Genomic DNA, 22,385 nt, shown 5'->3' on the forward strand with positions numbered 1-22,385 from the left:
TCTAGACATATGGCATTTTCCATCCATATTCATTAACAAAGTATTTGAGATATATATTAAAGAATAGCTGTTGCCTCTCCCCTCAATTAAGAACACTTAAGATTTTATTGTTTTTATTTATTATTCATTTAAGGCTGAGTTTGACTAGATCGAATTTGACATTCCTTACATATATTGCAGATAGGTAATTAGTGCCTAATACTTATCACCAACTTCCTAGCGCTCCTATCCTTTTCCACGGTTTGTTTTTGCCCCAAGACACCTGAAATGATAGCATATACTCCCATCAGTAACCATAGCTCAGTAAAGGAGGTGAAATTCTGATATGTTTTTTCCGATTAGAATTAACCCCTTTAGAACACCTTGAGAGTTCCAGAAGCAAATTGACTAAGTAACGGTGTCTACTCAACTGATAGCATTTGCCTGGGGGTGGGGCGGGGCAGGGCGTGGCTGGGAGGAGGGGAGTGTTACTTTTTTTAAAATGTAGACATATTTCATAACTATAATGCTATAGTTCTTGCCATCTTCTCTTGAAATACTGATCTCCTCCCCACCATTTTTTGTCTCCAGTTATTGCCAAAGCCTTTTGTTTCGAATCCTATATGTTCAATAGTAAGTTGCAATTGACTTGCAATATGAGCGCTTGCATGTCCTCTGATGTATAACTTGCCTCCCTTGTAACTGCATGTTTAATTGTGAGTTTAAAGCAGCTTAGAGTGGTAGATAACTATGATCACTTATTTTTGATATAATTTTCTGCTCAGAATTTTTTAATCTACTAGGAAGAACAGACTTAAATAATCAAGATTTGCAGTGTGCCAGTATTTTTAAGGACACAGTTATGAAATTGTCTTTGAGAAAAATCATCTTAGGGAAATATTTAATTTTGTATATTTTGAAACGTTGCTGATTCCACACAGCTGTTTGTGGCTTTTAAGTGAAGGCTGTGATTACCCTAGTATTTTCTTAAAAAGTGAATAACAGGCATAATAATTTTGGCATCACCAGGGATTTTTTTAAAAAATAAAATACTAATGAGGACCTTGTTGGTTAAAATGTATATTTTAGAATTGGAAGAAATCAATATGTTTATACTCCTTCATTTTTCAAATTAAAAAAAAAAGCCTGGGTTCCTGAAAAAGGAAGTGACTTGCCCAACATTACACAGGGGACTAGTGGCTTTTTCCGGTTACCTCCCTTCTATTCAAGAAATTTGAAATCTGAAGGACAGTAAAATAACCCAGCTGAAGTTTCAGAATGATACCACCATGACTGTACTGAAAGAAAGATGGGTATGTAACCAACCAAATGTCTGTCCGCTCCCATCTGCCTTGTCATCAATGAAACATCTTACAAATTGTCAGACAAAATATGGGTAGATCCTAGTTATCTGAGAAAGAGGAAGCACATTATTCTTGTCAGAGATTAACATAAGGAAATAGAAATAAACATGTTCTTGCATGTTAGATTTTTGGTTTTTATTTTAAATTGCTACTTAAGAGGTGTTAATTGCAAACCAGGCTACAAACAACATGTTTATATTAATTTTGGAGAATATATATATATGGCAGAAAAGAGCCCCCAAATTATATGTAAACTTCACGTGTTAAAATTAAATATATTAACTGATCTTATTTCTTCTAAGTATTTCAAAACTAAATTACTGGATTTTTATACTTCCGCGGTAATAGTGGGGTTTTTTACTTCATCTGTAAGAAGACTGGTATGGCGATAAGTTCTTTCAGCAGAGAAATCTGCATTAAACTCTTATTTTCACAGTGAGAACCTTGCTCTTACATAATGGGAATAAGTTATTGACCTGTTTTAGAACTTTTTACTAATATTACCGACCTCATAGGATTAAGTAACTTCATATAAGTAAAGTGCTTAGAACCATACCAGGTATATAGCAAATGCTATACAGGTGTTAGTTGTTGGTAGTTATTTCTATTTATTACAAAGGCAGTGTTCTTTTCCTATTATTACTAAGTTTAGGCCTACAGCAGATTCCCCGAAAAGTAAAAATTCAAACCTGCTGCGTTGGAAACAAGCCTCAAACACTGGAAGCCAGTCAGTATTTTTTTGCAATTCATTCTAAAATCTTTCCTTCTTAAGTCCTGTGCCTCTGCATTGCTTTGGTTTGGCCACTAGTGCTGATCTAGGAAGGTGATGACACTTTTGAAAGGAATAAGAAACATAAACGTTTCATAAAAGAGACTGGAAAAGATGTATAGAACCAGAGTGAGCAGTGTACATCAGGAGTTTGTTCACACATGATAAAAGCAAGTCCCTCCTCATGGAGGGAAAACAGCATGAAACAGCGAGCTCATTAGTATCACCACGGGCAGCTTTGAAAAGATTCATTGACAACTCTCCAGCACAGTAGTTGGCCTGGTGCTATCTCTGATTTCAGAGATTCTTGTTAAGCCAAGGCTTATACTCAAATTGCTTTATCATCCACTCGAGTGATTTCTTTACTAAAGTAGAAAATAAAATGCAAATTCTCACGTAGTGAATCAATTTAACAGATACATAAATCTTCAACTATCACTTATCTTTTAACATTTTTTTAAATCTAAAGAACAGAGGAAAATACTAGGAAACTGAAAATTTGAGCCTGGCTGGAAGAATTTATTTTAAAATATTTAGAAAAGGAAGGTCATGTAACTTTTGTAAGACAATTGAAAATTAACTCATTTAATTGCAACTTTGCATTCAACATGTCATTCCCAAGCATCAAGAGTTTAAGTAGAGCTATGTAAGTAATTGCGTTAGAATATTGTACAGTAGACATTCTTCTTTAAAAGTTATTATTATTTGTATTATTCCTCTTTTCCGTGATGTTTACAAAGTTTTTCAGCTGAAATAGTGATCATGGAAACAACCTAATTTTTAGAAGCTAATGATCCTTAAGGCAAAAATAGTCGTGATAAGAAAAATAACTTTTCATATGTCATTCTGAGGGCAGTAGCTTTGAGGCAATCACATTTTGGAGATTTTTGTCGTTCCAGTGATTTATGGTATCTCAGTCAGGAGAAGCACACATTTTATATTTTAATTTACTACACAGTGTTATCTAAATGAAGTAAAGTTCAGAGTGAGGTAGAATAGTCAATATTGTTTTTTCACTGAGCAGATACATATAGTTATCAAAGAGGGAGCTGTGGGAACAAAATGCATCACAGTTAAGATTGCTACATTCCCAAGTAACCATTTTGTTGTCTAATCTTGGCTTGGAAGGTAAGGTAAATTAAATGAAATTACAGGTGGAATCAGAGTGTGAGTAAAAATAATTTTAATAATTTGAAATTACCCAGGGTACATGAGTCAGTTCCACACTATTGATACTTAACAGGAGTCAGTATAATGGCCAGAGAGGAGGAAGAGTGATTTCCTTGGTTGTGTGTAATATTTAGAGTAGTCAGTGTGTGTGTGTCTATATACATATACAGACATGGACGCGCGCACACACGTTCTGAGTCTACCTCTGAAATTACAGGTATAGCACAAAATCACAGCTATGGAAATTGAGTAAGCTTGATTTTGTAAAACTTACTGCTTACTAACTATTTTCCTAAATAAAATTGGGTTTATAAGTCCAAGGAAGACCAGGATTTCAGGACGGTAACAGGAAAAGATGACTTTGTGATGGGGCTACAGCAACTTTCCTACCAGTTAGAAAGAGTCTGTCTCGACAACCCTCAGAACGGGAGAAAATATTTGCAAATGAAGCAACTGACAAAGGATTAATCTCCAAAATTTACAAGCAACTCATGCAGCTCAATAACAAAAAAACAAACAACCCAATCCAAAAATGGGCAGAAGACCTAAATAGACATTTCTCCAAAGAAGATATACAGATTGCCAACAGACACATGAAAGAATGCTCAACATCATTAATCATTAGAGAAATGCAAATCAAAACTACAATGAGATATCATCTCACACTGGTCAGAATGGCCATCATCAAAAAATCTAGAAACAATAAATGCTGGAGAGGGTGTGGAGAAAAGGGAACCCTCTTGCACTGTTGGTGGGAATGTATATTGATACAGCCACTATGGAGAACTGTATGGAGGTTCCTTAAAAAACTAAAAATAGGACTACCATACGACCCAGCAATCCCACTACTGGGCATATACCCTGAGAAAACCAGAATTCAAAAAGAGTCATGTACCACAATGTTCATTGCAGCTCTATTTACAATAGCCAGGACATGGAAGCAACCTAAGTGTCCATCATCAGATGAATGGATAAAGAAGATGTGGCACATATGTACAATGGAATATTACTCAGCCATAAAAAGAAACGAAATGGAGTTATTTGTAGTGAGGTGGATGGAGTTAGAGTCTGTCATACAGGGTGAAGTAGGTCAGAAAGAGAAAAACAAATACAGTATGCTAACATATATATGGAATCTAAGGAAAAAAAAAAAAGGTCATGAAGAACCTAGTGGTAAGACGGGAATAAAGACACAGACCTACTAGAGAATGGACTTGAGGATATGGGGAGGGGGAAGGGTAAGATGTGACAAAGTGAGAGAGTGGCATGGACATATATACACTACCAAACGTAAAATAGATAGCCAGTGGGAAGCAACCGCATAGCACAGGGGGATCAGCTCTGTGCTTTGTGACCACCTAGAGGGGTGGGATACGGAGGGTGGGAGGGAGGGATATGCAAGAGGGAAGAGATATGGTAACATATGTATATGTATAACTGATTCACTTTGTTATAAAGCAGAAACTAACACACTATTGTAAAGCAATTATACTCCAATAAAGATGTTAAAAAAAAAAAAAGTCTGTCTCAGTTGATTAATTTCAAAAAGATGCTCTCCTGGAGAGACTAAATGTAAAAAGGCACTCTTCTTTCTGCCTGCCACAGTCTTGCACAAGACACCAGGCCTGCTTAGGGGAGCATGGGCTGGATTTCAGCTTCTACTCATGCCTGCTCTCATAGACACAGCCTGAACTGCTAAATACGGTGACCCTGTTCTATGACCTTCAAACATAGGCTACCCCTCCTGAGGTGTGTTTGTGAGTATGTACTTGTCAGTAATGCTAAAGGCCTTTGGGTTATCTTCTGTTTGCTCAGCAACTTTTCCATTAGGGCCGTAAGTTTCTTTCGATAAGTCTATTGTGTTCTAAACACCTTTTAAAGAAGTTTTTATGAAAATACTACATCTTGCTCTTGTTTTTCTGGCGGTGGCTAATTTAGCCATGCACATTGGTAGCTCAGGAACAAATTGGAGGTTAGGTAAGTTCCAGTATTTCAGACATGTATAGGCAGACCTTTGGAATGTCCAGTAATTCAGTCAAGCGGTTAGAGTAGGGTATGAAATTTGCTTTGTTACCACCTGCTTTTGTACCATTAGAATGTACAGGTTAATTTCATTAGCCATGTGCCTTATTGTGAAGAAGCTCGATCACTGAAAAGCCTCTTTTCTGGGTTTATTCTTTTTTTTTTTTTTTTTTTTTGTCTGCGTTGGGTCTTAGTTGCTGCGCACAGGCTTTCTCTAGATGCAGCGAGTGGGGGCTACTCTTCGCCACAGTGCGCGGGCTTCTCATTGCAGTGGCTTCTCTTGTTGCGGAGCACGGGCTCTGGGCACACAGGCTTCAGTAGTTGTGGCTCTCAGGCTCAGTAGTTGTGGCTTGTGGGCTCTAGAGTGCAGGCTCAGTAGTTGTGGCGCACGGGCTTAGTTGCTCCGCGGCATGTGTGATCTTCCCAGACCAGGGCTCAAACCCGTGTCCCCTGCATTGGCAGGCGGATTCTTAACCACTGTGCCACCAGGGAAGTCCCAACATTTTCATCTTTCTTTGCACTATGAATCGTGCTTAAGGAAGGGGGGAATCCTTCAGTCTTTTCTCTCCAGGAAAGGAACAAAGCCTTCCTTGTTCTAGAAAATTAACAGATTTACCTGTGCCTTTGAACTACACTAGTTTTTGGCTTAAAACGGATTCAACGCATGTGGCACTTGATGTTTTTGACAAGTGTGTGCAGTTGACTTCTGGCACTTCATTTTTGGTAGCAGTATTGAAGTACTTGTTCAGCATTTTAAAACTCAAGCCTAGTTTGCCTTATCTTTTAACACTCATCACCTATGGGGGAAAATGTAGGTTACCAGAGTATAAAAGAAGATAAATATGCTTATGGTTGTGACTGATTGAAAATTGTGAATCAACAACATATTTTCATTAATAGATTTTCCAAGAGGTAAAAAGCAGCGATATTGCCAAAACCTTCCGCAAAGCAATCAACAGGAAAGAAGGGATCTGTGCTCTGGGAGGAACTTCAGAGCTGTCCAGTGAAGGAACGCAGCATTCTTACTCAGGTAAATAGTTTCACATGTGTTAGGTGAACACAGTGAACTAAGTAGGTTGCCTGCTATAATGTCAAGGAGAGGCTCTAGAAACACATTGCCTCCTAATTAAGAATACAGTCGAAGTCATTGTGACCTATATTTGGACTTGGGACTTAATACTTCCCATAAAGGCATTACAGGTATTTATTGTACGGCTTTATTAGCTTGTAAGAGCCATGATACAATACGTGCACAGATAGGCTTTATTACAGCAGAGCCCTACAGTAATATAAATAGAATTTTTTTTTAAAGATTTATTTATTGATTGATTGATTGATTGATTGCTATGTTGGGTCTTCGTTTCTGTGCTAGGGCTTTCTCTAGTTGCGGCAAGCGGGGGCCACTCTTCATCGTGGTGCACGGGCCTCTCACTGTCGCGGCCTCTCTTGTTGGGGAGCACAGGCTCCAGACGCGCAGGCTCAGTAGTTGTGGCTCACGGGCCTAGTTGCTCCGCGGCATGTGGGATCTTCCCAGACCAGGGCTCGAACCCGTGTCCCCTGCATTAGCAGGCAGATTCTCAACTATAAATAGAATTTTTAAAGAATTTTGTAACTAACTTCTAAGGATCAGTTAACCCTGCTCTATTCTTTTTGTTTATTTTATATAGCTCCTAACAGCCACTGTGTTGCATTCACTTGTCTGGGTTTCCAAAGAGGATAACAGGCTTGTGATACATTAACGTACAGCTCTCTTGAACAACTATTTCAGGCTTTAGAGTCAAATATTTAACCTAGAGTATGAACTAATGTCTTCTTATTCCACATAATTTTAGAGGAAGAAAAATATGCTTTCGTTAACTGGATAAACAAAGCTTTGGAAAATGATCCAGATTGCCGACATGTCATACCAATGAACCCAAATACTGATGACCTGTTCAAAGCTGTTGGTGATGGAATTGTGCTTTGGTAAGATTTCCAAAAATAGTCTTCCATGTAATTGACATAGTTGTTTCTGGATGCTTGACGGATTCATCTCGGGGAATAGCTAGAATTGAAAATTGTCTAGGTTCTGCCCATTTCATCTCTAGGTCTGTCCGTGAAAGTACCACTAAAGGTGAATCTAAAACTCAGTCATTTAGACCAGAGACCTCTTCCTAGAGAAGCTCTCAGCTTCCAATTTCTTCTCATCACTGAGTAAGCTAAACATTACAACTTAGTTGAACTTTTTATGTCAGCATCTCTTTATTCTCAAGTACCATCGGTCCCAAAAGAGAAAAACAGGCCACTCGTCACTTTTCACTCTCCAATTACTTATTTCTGAAAAATGCATTCGTCACTCCTGCTGCCCCAGACCCAACAGTGTCTTGGCAGAAATGATATAAGATTATCAACAGTTTGTCAGTGAATGCAACTCTTTTTTGAGGCAGTGGCGTACAGTGGTTAAGAGCATGCTCCATAATCAGTCTGCCCGGTTCCTATTCAGGCTCTGCCACTCAGTAGCTATGTATCAATAGCTGCAATCAAGATACTGACCCCTTTGAACCTTCCTACACTGTTGGTGGGAATGTAAATTGGTACAGCCACTATGGAAAATACTATGGAGGTTCCTTAAAAAACTAAAAATAGAGTTGCCATATGATCCAGCAGCCCCACTCCTGGGCATATGTCTGGAGAAAACTGTAAGTCAAAAAGATAGATGCGCCCCAATGTTCACAGCAGCACTATTTACAATAGCCAAGACATGGAAGCAACCTAAATGTCCATCAACAGAGGAATGGATACAGAAGATGTGGTACATATACACAATGGAATACTACTCAGCCATAAAAAAGAATGAAATTATGCCATTTGCAGCAACATGGATGGACCTAGAGATTGTCATACTGAGTGAAGTAAGTCAGACAGAGAAAGTCAAATACCGCATGATATCACTTATATGTGGAATCTTAAAAAAAATGATACAAATGAACTTATTTACAAAATAGAAACAGACTCACAGACATAGAAAATAAACTTATGGTTACCAAAGGGGAAAGGGGGAGAAAGAGATAAATTAGGAGTTTTGTATTAGCAGATACACACTGTATATAAAATATACTATATATAAAATAGATAAACAATAAGGTCCTACCATATAGCACAGGGAACTATATTTAATATCCTGTAATAAACCATAATAGGGAAGAATTTTTTTAAATAAATAAAAGGTACTTGACCACTTTGCATTTCAGGATCCATCCATTATGATCCCCATATTATTGTACTTGCCTCACAGGGCTGTTGTGAGCTTTAAGTGACTATATATAGAGCACTTAGAACAGTGCAATGGGTATATTTCTGATGACAGTGTACAATATATAAAATTCTTTTTTCTTTCAATAAGGTCATTTTGGTTGTTTGAAAAGCTGATTTTAAAAATGTGAAATATCCCCTTACTTGCCACTTATAGGCTGTAAAGAGATATTCCCGATATGTTTTAATATAGAGACTCATACGGTACTATTTATTTAATATTTAAATTTTGCATGGAAAGAAGCATGGTTTTCCCTATGCAGAATAACTTGTTTTAGGGCAGTATTATAAACATCTAAAATGTTAGAGTCTAACTCCAAATTTTACCAAATGAGATTCTTCCTAAGTCAGATTCTAACCTAATTAATATAACTTTTCTTTCTCTCTGTATTATCACTGTATTTCCAGCACCAAATATAGTACCTGGTACATCATCTAGGCACTCAATAAGTATTTGGTGAATGAAAGAATCTCATGCTCAACTAATTTTACCTCTTTGTAGATAAATGGTCATTTTAATTGTGCATTGTATAATCTAGAAGAGAGATTCAGTTTCAATGTGCGATATTATCTGTTTTTAACATTTATTCAATAAAGTTTTTTTTAATATCCGAGTAATTCATTCTTCTAAAAGAATGTGGAAGTTACAAAAAATTAAATAAGACAGTATGCCCTAATGCCCAACTCAGAAATACTCAAACTGTAAATACTTTGGTCTTTTTTATTTGCATTTTTATGTGTATAGTTTTTTGAGATCAACATGATAAAAGTCATATGTTGCATTTTTTTTTCAGATTACATGAGAGACATGTTATAATAAGCCTTACAGTATTTGTGTATATTAAAGGTTATTTTAAAATAAGTCAACTCATTTCAAAATTTGTTTCAGTAAAATGATCAACCTTTCAGTTCCTGATACAATTGATGAGAGAGCAATCAACAAGAAGAAACTTACACCCTTCATCATTCAGGTATGTACAGTCTCCCCTCCTTCCATGAAACTACTATTTGAGGACCTGTTCTACAGACCATAGGCTCTGCACTTTTCATCTTCTCATTTAATTCTTATAACAAGTTTGAGTTGAGGATTATTTTCCAGATTTCATAGAAAAGAGAAACTGAGACTCAGAAAGGTTTCTGAGCTGTACTGACGTTACTGCTGGAAGTAAAGTTCAAATCCAGGTCTAACTGCAAAGCCCTGTGTTCTTTTCATTACATTTTGTGTTCAAACATACAGAAATAAGCAAAAACATTTAAGCTCTTAATTAATTAGCATGCTTAAAGAACAAAGGGCTTTTATTTTCCATTTAGTGAGTATTAGACTGTTAGATAGCAAAATTCCCTCAAGCAAGAGCATCTCTTGGGATGTGGAGATTGAGAACTTCTAGAACTCTCAGGTGTATTCAATAGACCTCTCATTTAGGCATTTTTAGAAATACGACACTTAACCCATATGGATATACTTACTGTAGTAACTCAGCCTTTCCCTTTAGTGTCAGTGTCCTTAAGAAGGGACCAAATAAAAATACTGAGTTAACTTCCCCTGTAAATCTGAAAAAGACAATGACAATGAGGCTAGATTTGTTTTAGCTATGCTTTTTTTTAAAAAAATATTTATTTATTTATTTATTTATTTAGGCGGCGCCAGGTCTTAGTTGCGGCACGTAGGATCTTCATTGAGGCATGTTTAGTTGTGGCACGTGGGCTTCCTAGTTGTGGCATGCGGACTCGTAGTTGTGGCATGCATGTGGGATCTAGTTCCCCAACCAGGGATCAAACCCGGGCCCCCTACATTGGGAGTGCGGAGTCTTACCCACTGGACCACCAGGGGAGTCCCTAGCTATGCTTTTAACACCAAAGCCTGGATATTGCTTTTTGTGCATCACGTATGGGTAAAATTAAGACATAATTTCCTTGCTGAGTGTTATTTTCAGTGAAGGGAGAAATAGACTGCAAAAAAACAGAAAGGTCAAGAAGCAAGTGTTGTAAATTGGCTGTCTTGCAGGAAAACTTGAACTTGGCACTGAACTCTGCTTCTGCCATTGGGTGTCACGTTGTGAACATTGGTGCAGAAGATTTGCGGGCTGGGAAACCTCATCTGGTTTTGGGACTGCTTTGGCAGATCATTAAGATCGGTTTGTTTGCTGACATTGAATTAAGCAGGAATGAAGGTAATGGAACACAGTCATAATTTTGAAAGTCGTTTATTGGTTATTTTTTCTAGTCATGCAGACTGTCATGCTTTCACTTAATTGAGGTGATTAGATGATAACTAGAATTAAACATAAGGTAATGTTATAGTGTTATTCAGGAAAACAGCCTAATTATAACTTTCTTCTTTAGTAGTAATTAACATTTGTCTGGCACTTTAGAATTCATTTCACAATAAAGGCACGGAAGCACAGAGAGTTTAAGGAACTTGCCCAAAGTCCCCAAACTTGACATGTATTCTTTTCTGCTCTGACCACACAGTCCCCACCCCATCACCACCCTCAGCTCCACTGCTGCACACCACCTCCTATTATTTTCCATACCTTTTCTATTCTATCATAGATTTAGGCCTCTTCAAAACTATTCTAAATTGCCCCTGGTGGTCTCATGTTTCCTGAATTAGCAGAAGCATCATTCTTATAGGATAGGTTTTGATATCACATCATAGACTTCTAGGATGTGTAAGCATATGCAATACAATTGTCCTGGGGTGCTCGGAAGTACTACATTATCCTCTCCTCTTGAAGTTTAAAATATTAAGCATCACTCCAAATATTCACATTTTCTTCTGGAACTCACCATATCAATCGTCAGTTACTTTGGGGGAAGAATATATACTGGGGGTTCTCAGTATTTCAGGGTCTCACAATGCCTGTCAACAGTCTTATTTTGCACATTTATCCAAGACTTTATTACACTTACACTTTCAATCCACTCAAAGGGGCCCATATTTAAACAAATAAAATTTTTCTAATTGCTGGCCTCTTCAGAGCAGTGTTTGTCATGTTAAAGGAGTTGAAGTCCATTGAAAAGGAAAGGAAGACAACAAAATTAAATTACATTGGCTCATGTAATAAATCAAATGATTTATCTTTGACAAGGTCTCAGGTGCATAGATACCAGGCTGTTTAATCCTTTCCAGCCTTTGACTTGGAGATGGGGAGCAGGAGGAGGGTTCTGTACAAGTAAGAATGTTGCCTCTGCCCTTGCTTAAATCCCTCAGTGCCAGAGTGACATGGCATGAAGCAGAGTCCATGAAAGATGAAATTTGCCTGTTAGAGGTATCGCTTAGACCTCTTTGGAAGTCAGGCAGTTTCAGTTTTCTTGTTCAATATAAATCTCCTTTTATCTTATGGGAGGTAATTATTGCATAAGGACTACACAACTTCTTCATAAAACAGTGCTTGAATTTAGACAGTGCTCTGTACAGACACCCAAGCTTCTACCTCTTACCTCTGGGAATATTTATCAAAAAACCCTTGGCTTCTTCTAGGCATTCAGTTCAACAACAAAAAATTATTGAGCAGCCTTTACATGTTAGATGCTATAGAAAATGTAAAGTAGAATTCTATTCCTTTAAAAATAGGTTTAACACTTCAAGAGTTAATTAGTTATACTTAAATATATATACCATGGGGTTTGTATACTCGTTTAATCAAAAGGTTAAGTAAAAGGCTCCAAAATTTTAAACACACTCCCCCAAGTCTCTGATTTTCATATTATTTAAGAACAATTTATGTAAATATATGACATAATGTGAAAATGTTCAACTTAAAAGCTAGAACTTAATTGGTATTTGGAATGTGAAGAATAATAAAGAATATGTTATAATATATATTTGCTGCGTATTCTCATAATACAATGTTTCTATCTGTATCATAATTATCTACTTTTATTTATCTTTGTTATTAGACTGTGAGTACCTGAAAACCAGGCACTAGGTCACAGTACTTTTAGTACCTCTATTACTTAATAGAGTGTCAAAAGACTCAATAAACTTGTAATAACTGTTACATGGAATATATTGGTTGTGGGTTTTATCCTTGTAGCCTTGGCTGCTTTACTTCGAGACGGTGAGACCTTGGAGGAGCTTATGAAATTATCTCCAGAAGAGCTTCTGCTTAGATGGGCAAACTTTCATTTGGAAAACTCAGGCTGGCAGAAAATCAACAATTTTAGTGCTGACATCAAGGTAACTGTGCAGTTATCGACACTTTGGGGGATATAATGACTCGGGAGATTTCATGCCAGCTTAAAGGAGGGGTCATTCCTATGAGTTTATCACCCAGCCTTGTTGCCTCTTGGCCCTGATGGTAGATTTCAGTAGAGAGATGTAGCCAAGTAAGAAGCACTAGCACCAAGTCTAGCTTTCATTTTGCAGAAAGGGGTAAAAAGTATCATATTATAGTCCTAACATTTTCTATTCTGCCTACTGTTCGACATGGAGTATGAAAGGACAGGCAGTCATGACTCTTCTGTTGCTAACTGCCTTTCCCAGGCCTCAGTGTACCTGTTAGTAAAGACCTAGAAGAGAAAGGGCCTCAGGATTCCCTGTCCCCTTTCTTATTTGGCTCCTCTTCTGTCATGTGCTCCCTCCTTCAGGCGCTGAGTTCTTGAGGGTAGTTACATACTTTTATTTATGTCTGTGTCTCCTACCTCAGCCCCCGCCCTTGCATTACTGCCCTCCTACTAAAGCCCACCTCTAACACAACACCTGGCACATAAAAGACCCACAAAGATTTCTTGCGTTGAGTTGAATTTTGGCACTCACTGCTCACCATGAGCACTAGGGAAGACTCGCAAGGGCGGGAGACATCGGTAGCATTCATTTACCACACGTTGCCTTTGGCATCTCGGGGAGAGAGGGCCAAAATCACCACAGCAGATATCTTGGCATTCTCATTAACCAACTCGACTCTCCAAAATCCAGATGTTGGAACACAGGGAACAAACTCAAGGATCTTCATCAGATGTCACTGGCCAATAGGGCTATGAAAATAGTCTGTGACCACATCAGTTTATTCAGTGGTGAGAGAACGTAATGGGATATATTTGCATTACTGATTTCATCAGTGAAAATTAAGGATGGCCCCAAAATTATAAAACCAACTGACCCCACCTCTTCTTTTAATTTATGCAACATGCTTAGCCAGCTATATTTTGCTTTACACATTAGATACGTTCCCGAAAACCATTCATAAATGTATTTTATGTTCGGAGCACATAATTTAAATGTATAAAAGGGAATCTTAGTTACAAATGAATATTTTTTAAAAAAATATTCTGCTTTGAATATTTTTAAAAAGCAGAGGATTGTTAGGTAATGTATGTTCAAGTTCAAATTTTCACCTGTACAGCCCCTTTTCAGGGTAGTAAGTACAGACTCTGTGGGGTCTGCTCTTTACCTGTCTTTCTCAAGTACATAGGGTTAGATTACGAATTGTTTCTGCACCTTTAGTAGGTAATTGTAAGCGAAAGCACTTTCACAACTGTAATGCACTACTCCTTGGAAGGAGATAACCCCTATGCCCACTAATGGTATGATCTGGGCTTGCATTCCATGAATTGCTCTGAAGTGGCTTTCACTCACCTGATTCTCCCCAGTCTTAGAATCGTTTCTGGCGAGTGTATCAAACTTATTGGGGTGGCTCATTTAAGATGCAGCTCTCTGGGCAGCTCCCAGAGATCTGTGCTTGGTAGGTCTGAGGTTGGATCCAGCAATCTCCATATTGAACAACTTCTCCAGGGGATTAGGGTGCACATAATCCATAGGGTTTACACAAGAAACATTCCTTTTTAATCTGTCTGGACTGTCAAGGCCCAGTAATGGAAAACTATCATGGCTGGGAAGGTGATCTTCAAATATAACATGATTAAGGAATCTTCGCTCCAGTTCCTGTCCTCTGGTACAATTTGACATGTGTGTTGAAGACCCTCATAAGTGTTTGCACTTGGTACAGTGGTTTTCACGTTTTGTTCTGTGCAGTGTCCACACAGCCTGAATTCACCCAGCCCACACCCCGTATGAGCAATGCCATTTTGTTTTAGGTATTGGGATTCCAAGTGAAAGTGTTCAAGTGATGAAAGAGTTCAGGGGCTTAAAACAAAGAGAAGCTTGTTTGGTTAAATATATTCAGATAATTAAGGGTTTAATGTTATTTCACCACCTCAAGTGTTACTCGTTGTAAAATTTTTGTCATTTAAATACATCTTTAACACAGCTAATCTCTTCTCCATACGTTATGGTATATACATATTGTGCTTTGTAATGATGTAACCTGTTTATTTTTTCTTTCCCTATGCTTCCTGGATTTCTCCTGTCCTACTTTTCTCCTGCTTGTTTTATCTATCAAGCTTATTGACTTCAGTAACTCAGTGAAGGTACAGAACTAGTTATGTGTTTACTAGCATTATTGTATTGATGACTTCAATAAATTGTAAAGTCATGACAAAATCCAGTTCATCCATATTCAAGGCAGACCTAAGGCCAGATAAGTGGACTTTTCTGGGGAAAGGAGCCGTTAAATTAGAAGATAGAGATTTATGTCGTACATTCTCACAAAATCCAACGCAAGTATCCTTCCAAACATGGGACAATAGGATACATTCATTCTTTGTAAATGTGATCTCACTGACATTTTCAATTCATTTGTAGGATTCCAAAGCCTATTTTCATCTTCTCAATCAAATTGCACCAAAAGGACAAAAGGAAGGTGAACCACGGATAGATATTAACATGTCAGGTTTCAATGTAAGTATAGGTGTTCTTTTGAATTCTACAAGCTTACAAAGTTGTTGTCAATTTCTTATAAATAACAAGAATTTTTATAATTGCATGTTGTGGTGTTGGCAATTTTAAGCATTATTTTAAAATTTATTACTGTAGGTGTAATTCAGAGGCAGAAAGATGCTTTGATTTATGTTAATAGTGTGTTAGTGAGTTCTGTAATTATGGTGGCATTGGTTCATATGGATGGCATAAAATATTCAAAGCAAGTGTGGGGAAATAAGCACTAGAGACTAACCTTTTCCAGGTATTTGGATTACAATCACAGTGATAGATTTAATGACTACATATTCATATATGCATCTGTAATATTCCTGTGTTGAGAGTCATGTGAATATGTTTACAAACTCCTGATCCCTGAAATCCAGTTTGGGGAATTACTGTCACGGAACATGTTCCCTGATTACATCACTTATTTGTTCAATGACCTTGGACAAGTTCCTTCCCGAAATTGGATTTCACTTTGTTCATACATGAAGTAAAGAGTTGGCCTAGACTATTTAGTCCCAACTTTCTAGGATCCTGTTGTTGTTAGTACTCATTGGATATGGAATGTATTCTACTGGTTTTTAAAAATCCACATTTCTAGCATATTTCACAGTAGGATTGAGTGGATTACACTGGCTAAACCATTTATGCTGTCCTTATCAGAACTGAATTTGTAACTGACTTGTAGTGCTTATATTTCTGTCTGTTTTTAACTGTGAAATTCTTCAGTTCAGGTCACTCTTGGCACGAATGAGGGGCCTTCTTGTGCACCAAGGGAGCTGTCTGGGGTGGCTAGCCAGGTGATTTTATGCCTGGGTAGATGGCACCAGTATACTGATTCTGATTCTGGTACAGCTCTTCTCTAGTCACTCCTCCCTAGTTGATCTTAAAGCACTCCCTTCATTGTCTCTTACCTCCTCAGAATCCTTCAAGGTTTCCCCATTGGCTCTAGAGTTCAATCCGAAATGTTCTGCTGATCATGTAAGGCCCTGCTGTACCATCTTGCTCCATCTCTTCCGGCCAGTGCAATTTCCCACTACTCTGTACCCACCACACACACACTCATTTTACCTCTGAGCCTTTCCTCTTGCTTTTCCCCTTGTTTTTCAGTGTCCTTCATCTTTTTCAGTCTTACATCTTCTTTAGGGATATATATATATATATATATCCATCACCACATCAAGTTTCCTCATGATCCTTTGTAATTCCTCCCTGCCCCCATACTCCTCCATCCCAGGCAACCACTGATTTGCTTCCTTTCAGTTTAGTTTGAATTTTTGAGAATTTTATGGAATCATACAGTATGTATTCTTATTTTATCTAGCTTCTTTCACTCAGCGTAATTATTTTGAGATTCATCCATGTTGTTGCATGTATCGTAAATTCATTCCTATTTTATTGCTGAATAATAGTCCAGTGAATGGATATACTATAATTTGTTATCCATTCACCTGTTGATGAACATTTGGATTGTTTCCAGTTTGGGGCTATTACAAATACAGCTGCTCTGAACATTCATATACAAGTCTTTGTATGCATATACGCATTCATTTATTTTGGGTAAATACCTAGGAGTGGAATGGCTGGGTAGTATGGTATGTGTGTGTTTAACTTTTTTAAGCAGCTGCCAAGTTGTTTTCCAAAGTGGTTGTACCTTTGCACATTGCCGCCAGCAGTGCGTGAAAGTACCAGTACGTCCACATGCTCACTGACACCTTAGTGTGGTTAAACATGAATCATTTTAACAGGTGTAGAGGTGTCTCATTGTGATTTTAATTTGCATTTCCCTAATGGCAAATGATGTTGAACATCTTTTCACGTAGTTACTTGCCATCCATATATCTTTGTTTAAACACTTTATCCATTTTTTTTAAACATCTTTATTGGAGTATAATTGCTTTACAATGGTGTGTTAGTTTCTGCTTTATAACAAAGTGAATCAGTTATACATATACATATGTTCCCATATCTCTTCCCTCTTGCATCTCCCTCCCTCCCACCCTCCCTATCCCACCCCTCTAGGTGGTCACAAAGCAATGAGCTGATCTCCCTGTGCTATGTGGCTGCTTCCCACTAGTTATCTATTTTACATTTGGTAGTGTATATATGTCCATGCCACTCTCTCACCCTGTCACATCTCACCCCTCCCCCTCCCCATATCCTCAAGTCCATTCTCTAGTAGGTCTGTGTCTTTATTCCCGTCTTGCCACTAGGTTCTTCATGACCTTTTTTTTTCCCTTAGATTCCATATATATGTGTTAGCATACTGTATTTGTTTTTCTCTTTCTGACTTACTTCACTCTGTATGACAGACTCTAACTCCATCCACCTCACTACAAATACCTCCATTTCATTTCTTTTTATGGCTGAGTAACATTCCATTGTATATATGTTCCACATCTTCTTTATCCATTCATCCGATGATGGACACTTAGGTTGCTTCCATGTCCTGGCTATTGTAAATAGAGCTGCAATGAACATTTTGGTACATGACTCTTTTTGAATTATGGTTTTCTCAGGGTATATGCCCAGTAGTGGTATTGCTGGGTCGTATGGTAGTTCTATTTTTAGTTTTTTAAGGAACCTCCATACTGTTCTCCATAGTGGCTGTATCAATTTACATTCCCACCAACAGTGCAAGAGGGTTCCCTTTTCTCCACACCCTCTCCAGCATTTATTGTTTCTAGATTTTTTGATGATGGCCATTCTGACTGGTGTGAGATGATATCTCATTGTAGTTTTGATTTGCATTTCTCTAATGATTAATGATGTTGAGCATTCTTTCATGTGTCTGTTGGCAATCTGTATATCTTCTTTGGAGAAATGTCTATTGAGGTCTTCTGCCCATTTTTGGATTGGGTTGTTTGTTTTTTTGTTATTGAGCTGCATGAGCTGTTTGTAAATCTTGGAGATTAATCCTTTGTCAGTTGCTTCATTTGCAAATATTTTCTCCCATTCTGAGGGTTGTCTTTTGGTCTTGTTTATGGTTTCCTTTGCTGTGCAAAAGCTTTTAAGTTTCATTAGGTCCCATTTGTTTATTTGTGTTTTTATTTCCATTTCTCTAGGAGGTGGGTCAAAAAGGATCTTGCTGTGATTTATGTCATAGAGTGTTCTGCCTATGTTTTCCTCTAAGAGTTTGATAGTGTCTGGCCTTACACTTAGGTCTTTAATCCATTTTGAGTTTATTTTTGTGTATGGTGTCAGGGAGTGTTCTAATTTCATACTTTTACATGTACCTGTCCAATTTTCCCAGCACCACTTATTGAAGAGGCTGTCTTTTCTCCACTGTATATGCTTGCCTCCTTTATCAAAGATAAGGTGACCATATGTGCATGGGTTTATCTCAGGGCTTTCTATCCTGTTCCATTGATCTATATTTCTGTTTTTGTGCCAGTACCAAACTGTCTTGATTACTGTAGCTTTGTAATATAGTCTGAAGTCAGGGAGCCTGATTCCTCCAGCTCCGTTTTTCTTTCTCAAGATTGCTTTGGCTATTTGGGGTCTTTTGTGTTTCCATACAAATTGTGAAATTTTTTGTTCTAGTTCTGTGAAAAATGCCAGTGGTAGTTTGATAGGGATTGCATTGAATCTGTAGATTGCTTTGGGTAGTAGAGTCATTTTCACAATGTTGATTCTTCCAATCCAAGAACATGGTATATCTCTCCATCTATTTGTATCATCTTTAATTTCTTTCATCAGTGTCCTATAATTTTCTGCATACAGGTCTTTTGTCTCCTTAGGTAGGTTTATTCCTAGATATTTTATTCTTTTTGTTGCAGTGGTAAACGGGAGTAAACACTTTACCCATTTTAATTGCATTGTTTGTTTTCTTCTTGTCAAGTTTTGAGTATTTTATATATTTTGATTGAATACAAGTCCTTTATTGGATATGTGATTTGCAAATATTTAGTCCCGGTGTTTTTCAAAGAACAGACATTGTTAATTTTGACAAAGTCAGATTTAGTTATTTTTTTCTCTTACGAATCATGCTTTCGGTGTTGTATCTAAGAACTTTTAGCCTAACACAAGGTCACAAGCATTTCTCCTTATGTTTTCTCCTAGAGGTTTTATAGTTTGGGGTTTTACATTTAGTTTTACATTTGGGTTTTAGATTTATAGTGTTGGGTTTATACATTTGTGTGTGTGTGTTTGGGGTTAATTTTGAATATGATGTGAGGTATGGGCTGAAGTTCTTTTTTGCATATGTATATTTTTTATTTGATTATTTTTTGTTTCACTATTCTACAGTATATTTATTTGAATTTTTTAAATTTTTGACTTTTAAAGCTTCCTTCTATTCCAATATTATCAGTGCTTTTTGTTTAGGAATGCCAAGATGATCAATAAATAAGGGATTTTAAAATAAAGATGGTAAATAGCATAAACCAGAGGCATTGAAGTAACAACTGATAGGTTACAAGAAATGAAATAGGCTCTATGAGAGGAAGTCACTAAGCTCACAGAGAGTCCTGAAGAAAGGCTGAATCCCACTCAATTGCCCATCTGCTCATGGTTACTGATTGCTCTGCAGATGGTAACAGAGAAGGGTAACACAATAAATACACATTGTCCTGGAGTCCCAGACAGTCAAGGCACCTCACTGGAGATTAAAAAACTAAAGATACCATCACCCATTAAAGACAGAGTTAAGACTCTCAAAGTATACAATCTGCATGCACCATGTTGGTTTAGAAGTAACATTCCTCAAGTTCCCTTTCTCTCTTTTTTCCTCCCAGTTATAAAATCCCTTTTCACATGACACTGTTTTCCAGAAGAGCTACTTTTGCCCTGGGGTAGACTGGGGTGGAGATGTCTGTTGTAGCTGCCAAGAGCAGTCTGGAGGGCAGGTCACTAGAAACGAATAATCCAAAAGCAACTGTTTCTCCTGCAGCTCCAGGAGGAGGAACTTTTATTGGTGGGAGGTGGGAATGGTGAGCACCTGGGAAACTATTTTTACATTGGTCTGAAATCATCGGATCTATAACTTAAAAATCTTCACCAAACCGTACGTTAGTCAAGAGATCAGCGTGCACCTTTCCAGAAGAAAAAAAAGGCAAAATGGAGAAGAAAAGTTAGGAGTCCTAGGAATTAGTTGAAAGTAAGTATTTTTTTACAGAAATGGAAAACTTTGCTTCCCGGGTGGAAAAGTAAAATAAAACAAACAAAAAATAGTTGAAGAGAAAAACTACAATTTAAAATATGCAATTTAAACCTGAAATAAAATTATCGGAACCTGGTATCCCTGATTATTATTTTTAAAATATTTTCTCATAATTCCATCATCTTTTTCAGCCTTACACCTTCTTTAGGGCTTAATTTAAAAATCTGAACAGGTTTTGCTTTTTTCTTGATGAATTTTGCCATGAGAGATGTAATCTCAATTGAGTTAAATGTATTCTGTCCTTAGATATATGATCTGGTGCCATCTAGGGTATTTTCAAGGTACGGCATATCCAGCACAGCCAACTTTTTTTTTTTTTTTTGCATTCAAAACGATAATATAAGTACCATATATTGACTAAGAGAAAACAGAATTGTATACCCAACCTATCATTGTAGGAAAACATTTCTGTATTTTTAGTATGGTCTTTTAAAAAAATGTCTTCTTATTTTACTTCAACAGGAAACAGATGATTTGAAGAGAGCTGAGAGCATGCTTCAACAAGCAGACAAATTAGGTTGCAGACAGTTTGTTACCCCTGCTGATGTTGTCAGTGGAAACCCCAAACTGAACTTAGCCTTTGTGGCTAACCTGTTTAATAAATACCCAGCACTAACTAAGCCAGAGAACCAGGATATTGACTGGACTCTATTAGAAGGTAACTAAAGGTTTCTTAAATTATGTTTGGGACTACAGAGTAGAAATACATAGGCCACAGTGATTTCATAATCTTGACTTTAATAAGTTTCCTTATCCCCCTTAGCAACTGTCTGCTAGAAGTAGTCCCAAGGGCTGAGTAAAAAGTGGCAGCTGATAGAAAGGAATGATACAAGGGAACTTTTAAAGTAAGCTAGCCTAGGGTCACTTAGTTTAAGGCCACTTAGTAAACCAATGTTTTATTTTAATATTTTAGAATTAGGTCACTTTTTAAACCTCTCACCAGAAAAATGCCTATATGCATAAAATTTACACACATTTCCATAAAATTTATAAATTTACAATATTTATGTTTCATTCTTCCAGTCAGACTAACTGGCCCCAGTTCCTTTCACACTTAACCTACTCAAAAAATAATAATAATGCATGGTAATTATTCGTTTAAGTTCGGGAAAGGCAGAGTTTACCTTTGCCAGATTATATATGCATGAAGTATAGTACTTAAAAATTAACAAATGTAAATAGTAGTTCATTGCATGTCTACTATCATTACTATAAAATCTTTAAATTTTATGCTTTTGAAGTTTCAAATAATTTGTTGCTCTAATACAGGCATGTAAAAGGAGTACATATATGTAGCTTAGTATTTGTTAAATGGGTGGAGGGAAGATGTAGATTAATATGAGTATAGAGGTTTATATGATACGACCCTAGCAAAATTTTAAAATAAAAACTAAACTGATAACATCAGTTACTTTAGAGGTATGGGGATTTGGGGAGATACTGGAGAAGGATTAGACAGAGGAGGAGATTATAAAAACTTCATACACCTCTAAATTGCTTAACTGGTTATTAATAAGGTTGTATTCTTTACTTTTAAAATAAATTCATCCAGTTTAAAAAAGCAGCATGTATCTAGAGAGAATGTATTTAGAGAGGCTGCTTAGAGACTCACAATGGAGAAAAAGCTCTAGATCTGTAAAGAAGAAATAAAATAATCTTATATGTGGGTTGATGTTATATGCACATATACAAGGTATTTAATGAATATATAAACATTGTGAATATTTTTAATAGGAGAAACTCGTGAAGAAAGAACCTTCCGTAACTGGATGAACTCTCTTGGTGTTAATCCCCATGTAAACCATCTCTATGCGTAAGCCTTCCTACTGCTATTGTAAACAGTTATGAACATCATGAATGGAC

The 22,385-nt window shown here is 37.1% G+C and overlaps 1 protein-coding gene across 6 annotated transcripts in view; it reads left to right on the top strand.

Annotated features, from left to right (window-relative positions):
* The window catches only part of PLS3 (plastin 3), a 90,599-nt gene that overhangs the window by 63,237 nt on the left and 4,977 nt on the right, over nucleotides 1-22,385 (top strand). For all 6 annotated transcript variants that reach the window (XM_061177686.1, XM_061177689.1, XM_061177690.1 and 3 more), the window contains 8 exons: nucleotides 6,205-6,334; nucleotides 7,137-7,269; nucleotides 9,485-9,566; nucleotides 10,601-10,766; nucleotides 12,636-12,778; nucleotides 15,242-15,337; nucleotides 20,985-21,180; nucleotides 22,257-22,335. In XM_061177686.1, coding sequence (XP_061033669.1) covers nucleotides 6,205-6,334; nucleotides 7,137-7,269; nucleotides 9,485-9,566; nucleotides 10,601-10,766; nucleotides 12,636-12,778; nucleotides 15,242-15,337; nucleotides 20,985-21,180; nucleotides 22,257-22,335 — 1,025 coding nt within the window. The remainder of the gene's footprint in view (nucleotides 1-6,204; nucleotides 6,335-7,136; nucleotides 7,270-9,484; nucleotides 9,567-10,600; nucleotides 10,767-12,635; nucleotides 12,779-15,241; nucleotides 15,338-20,984; nucleotides 21,181-22,256; nucleotides 22,336-22,385) is intronic.

Source organism: Eubalaena glacialis, chromosome X (assembly GCF_028564815.1).
Source record: "Eubalaena glacialis isolate mEubGla1 chromosome X, mEubGla1.1.hap2.+ XY, whole genome shotgun sequence".
NCBI classification, from domain to species: domain Eukaryota; kingdom Metazoa; phylum Chordata; class Mammalia; order Artiodactyla; family Balaenidae; genus Eubalaena; species Eubalaena glacialis.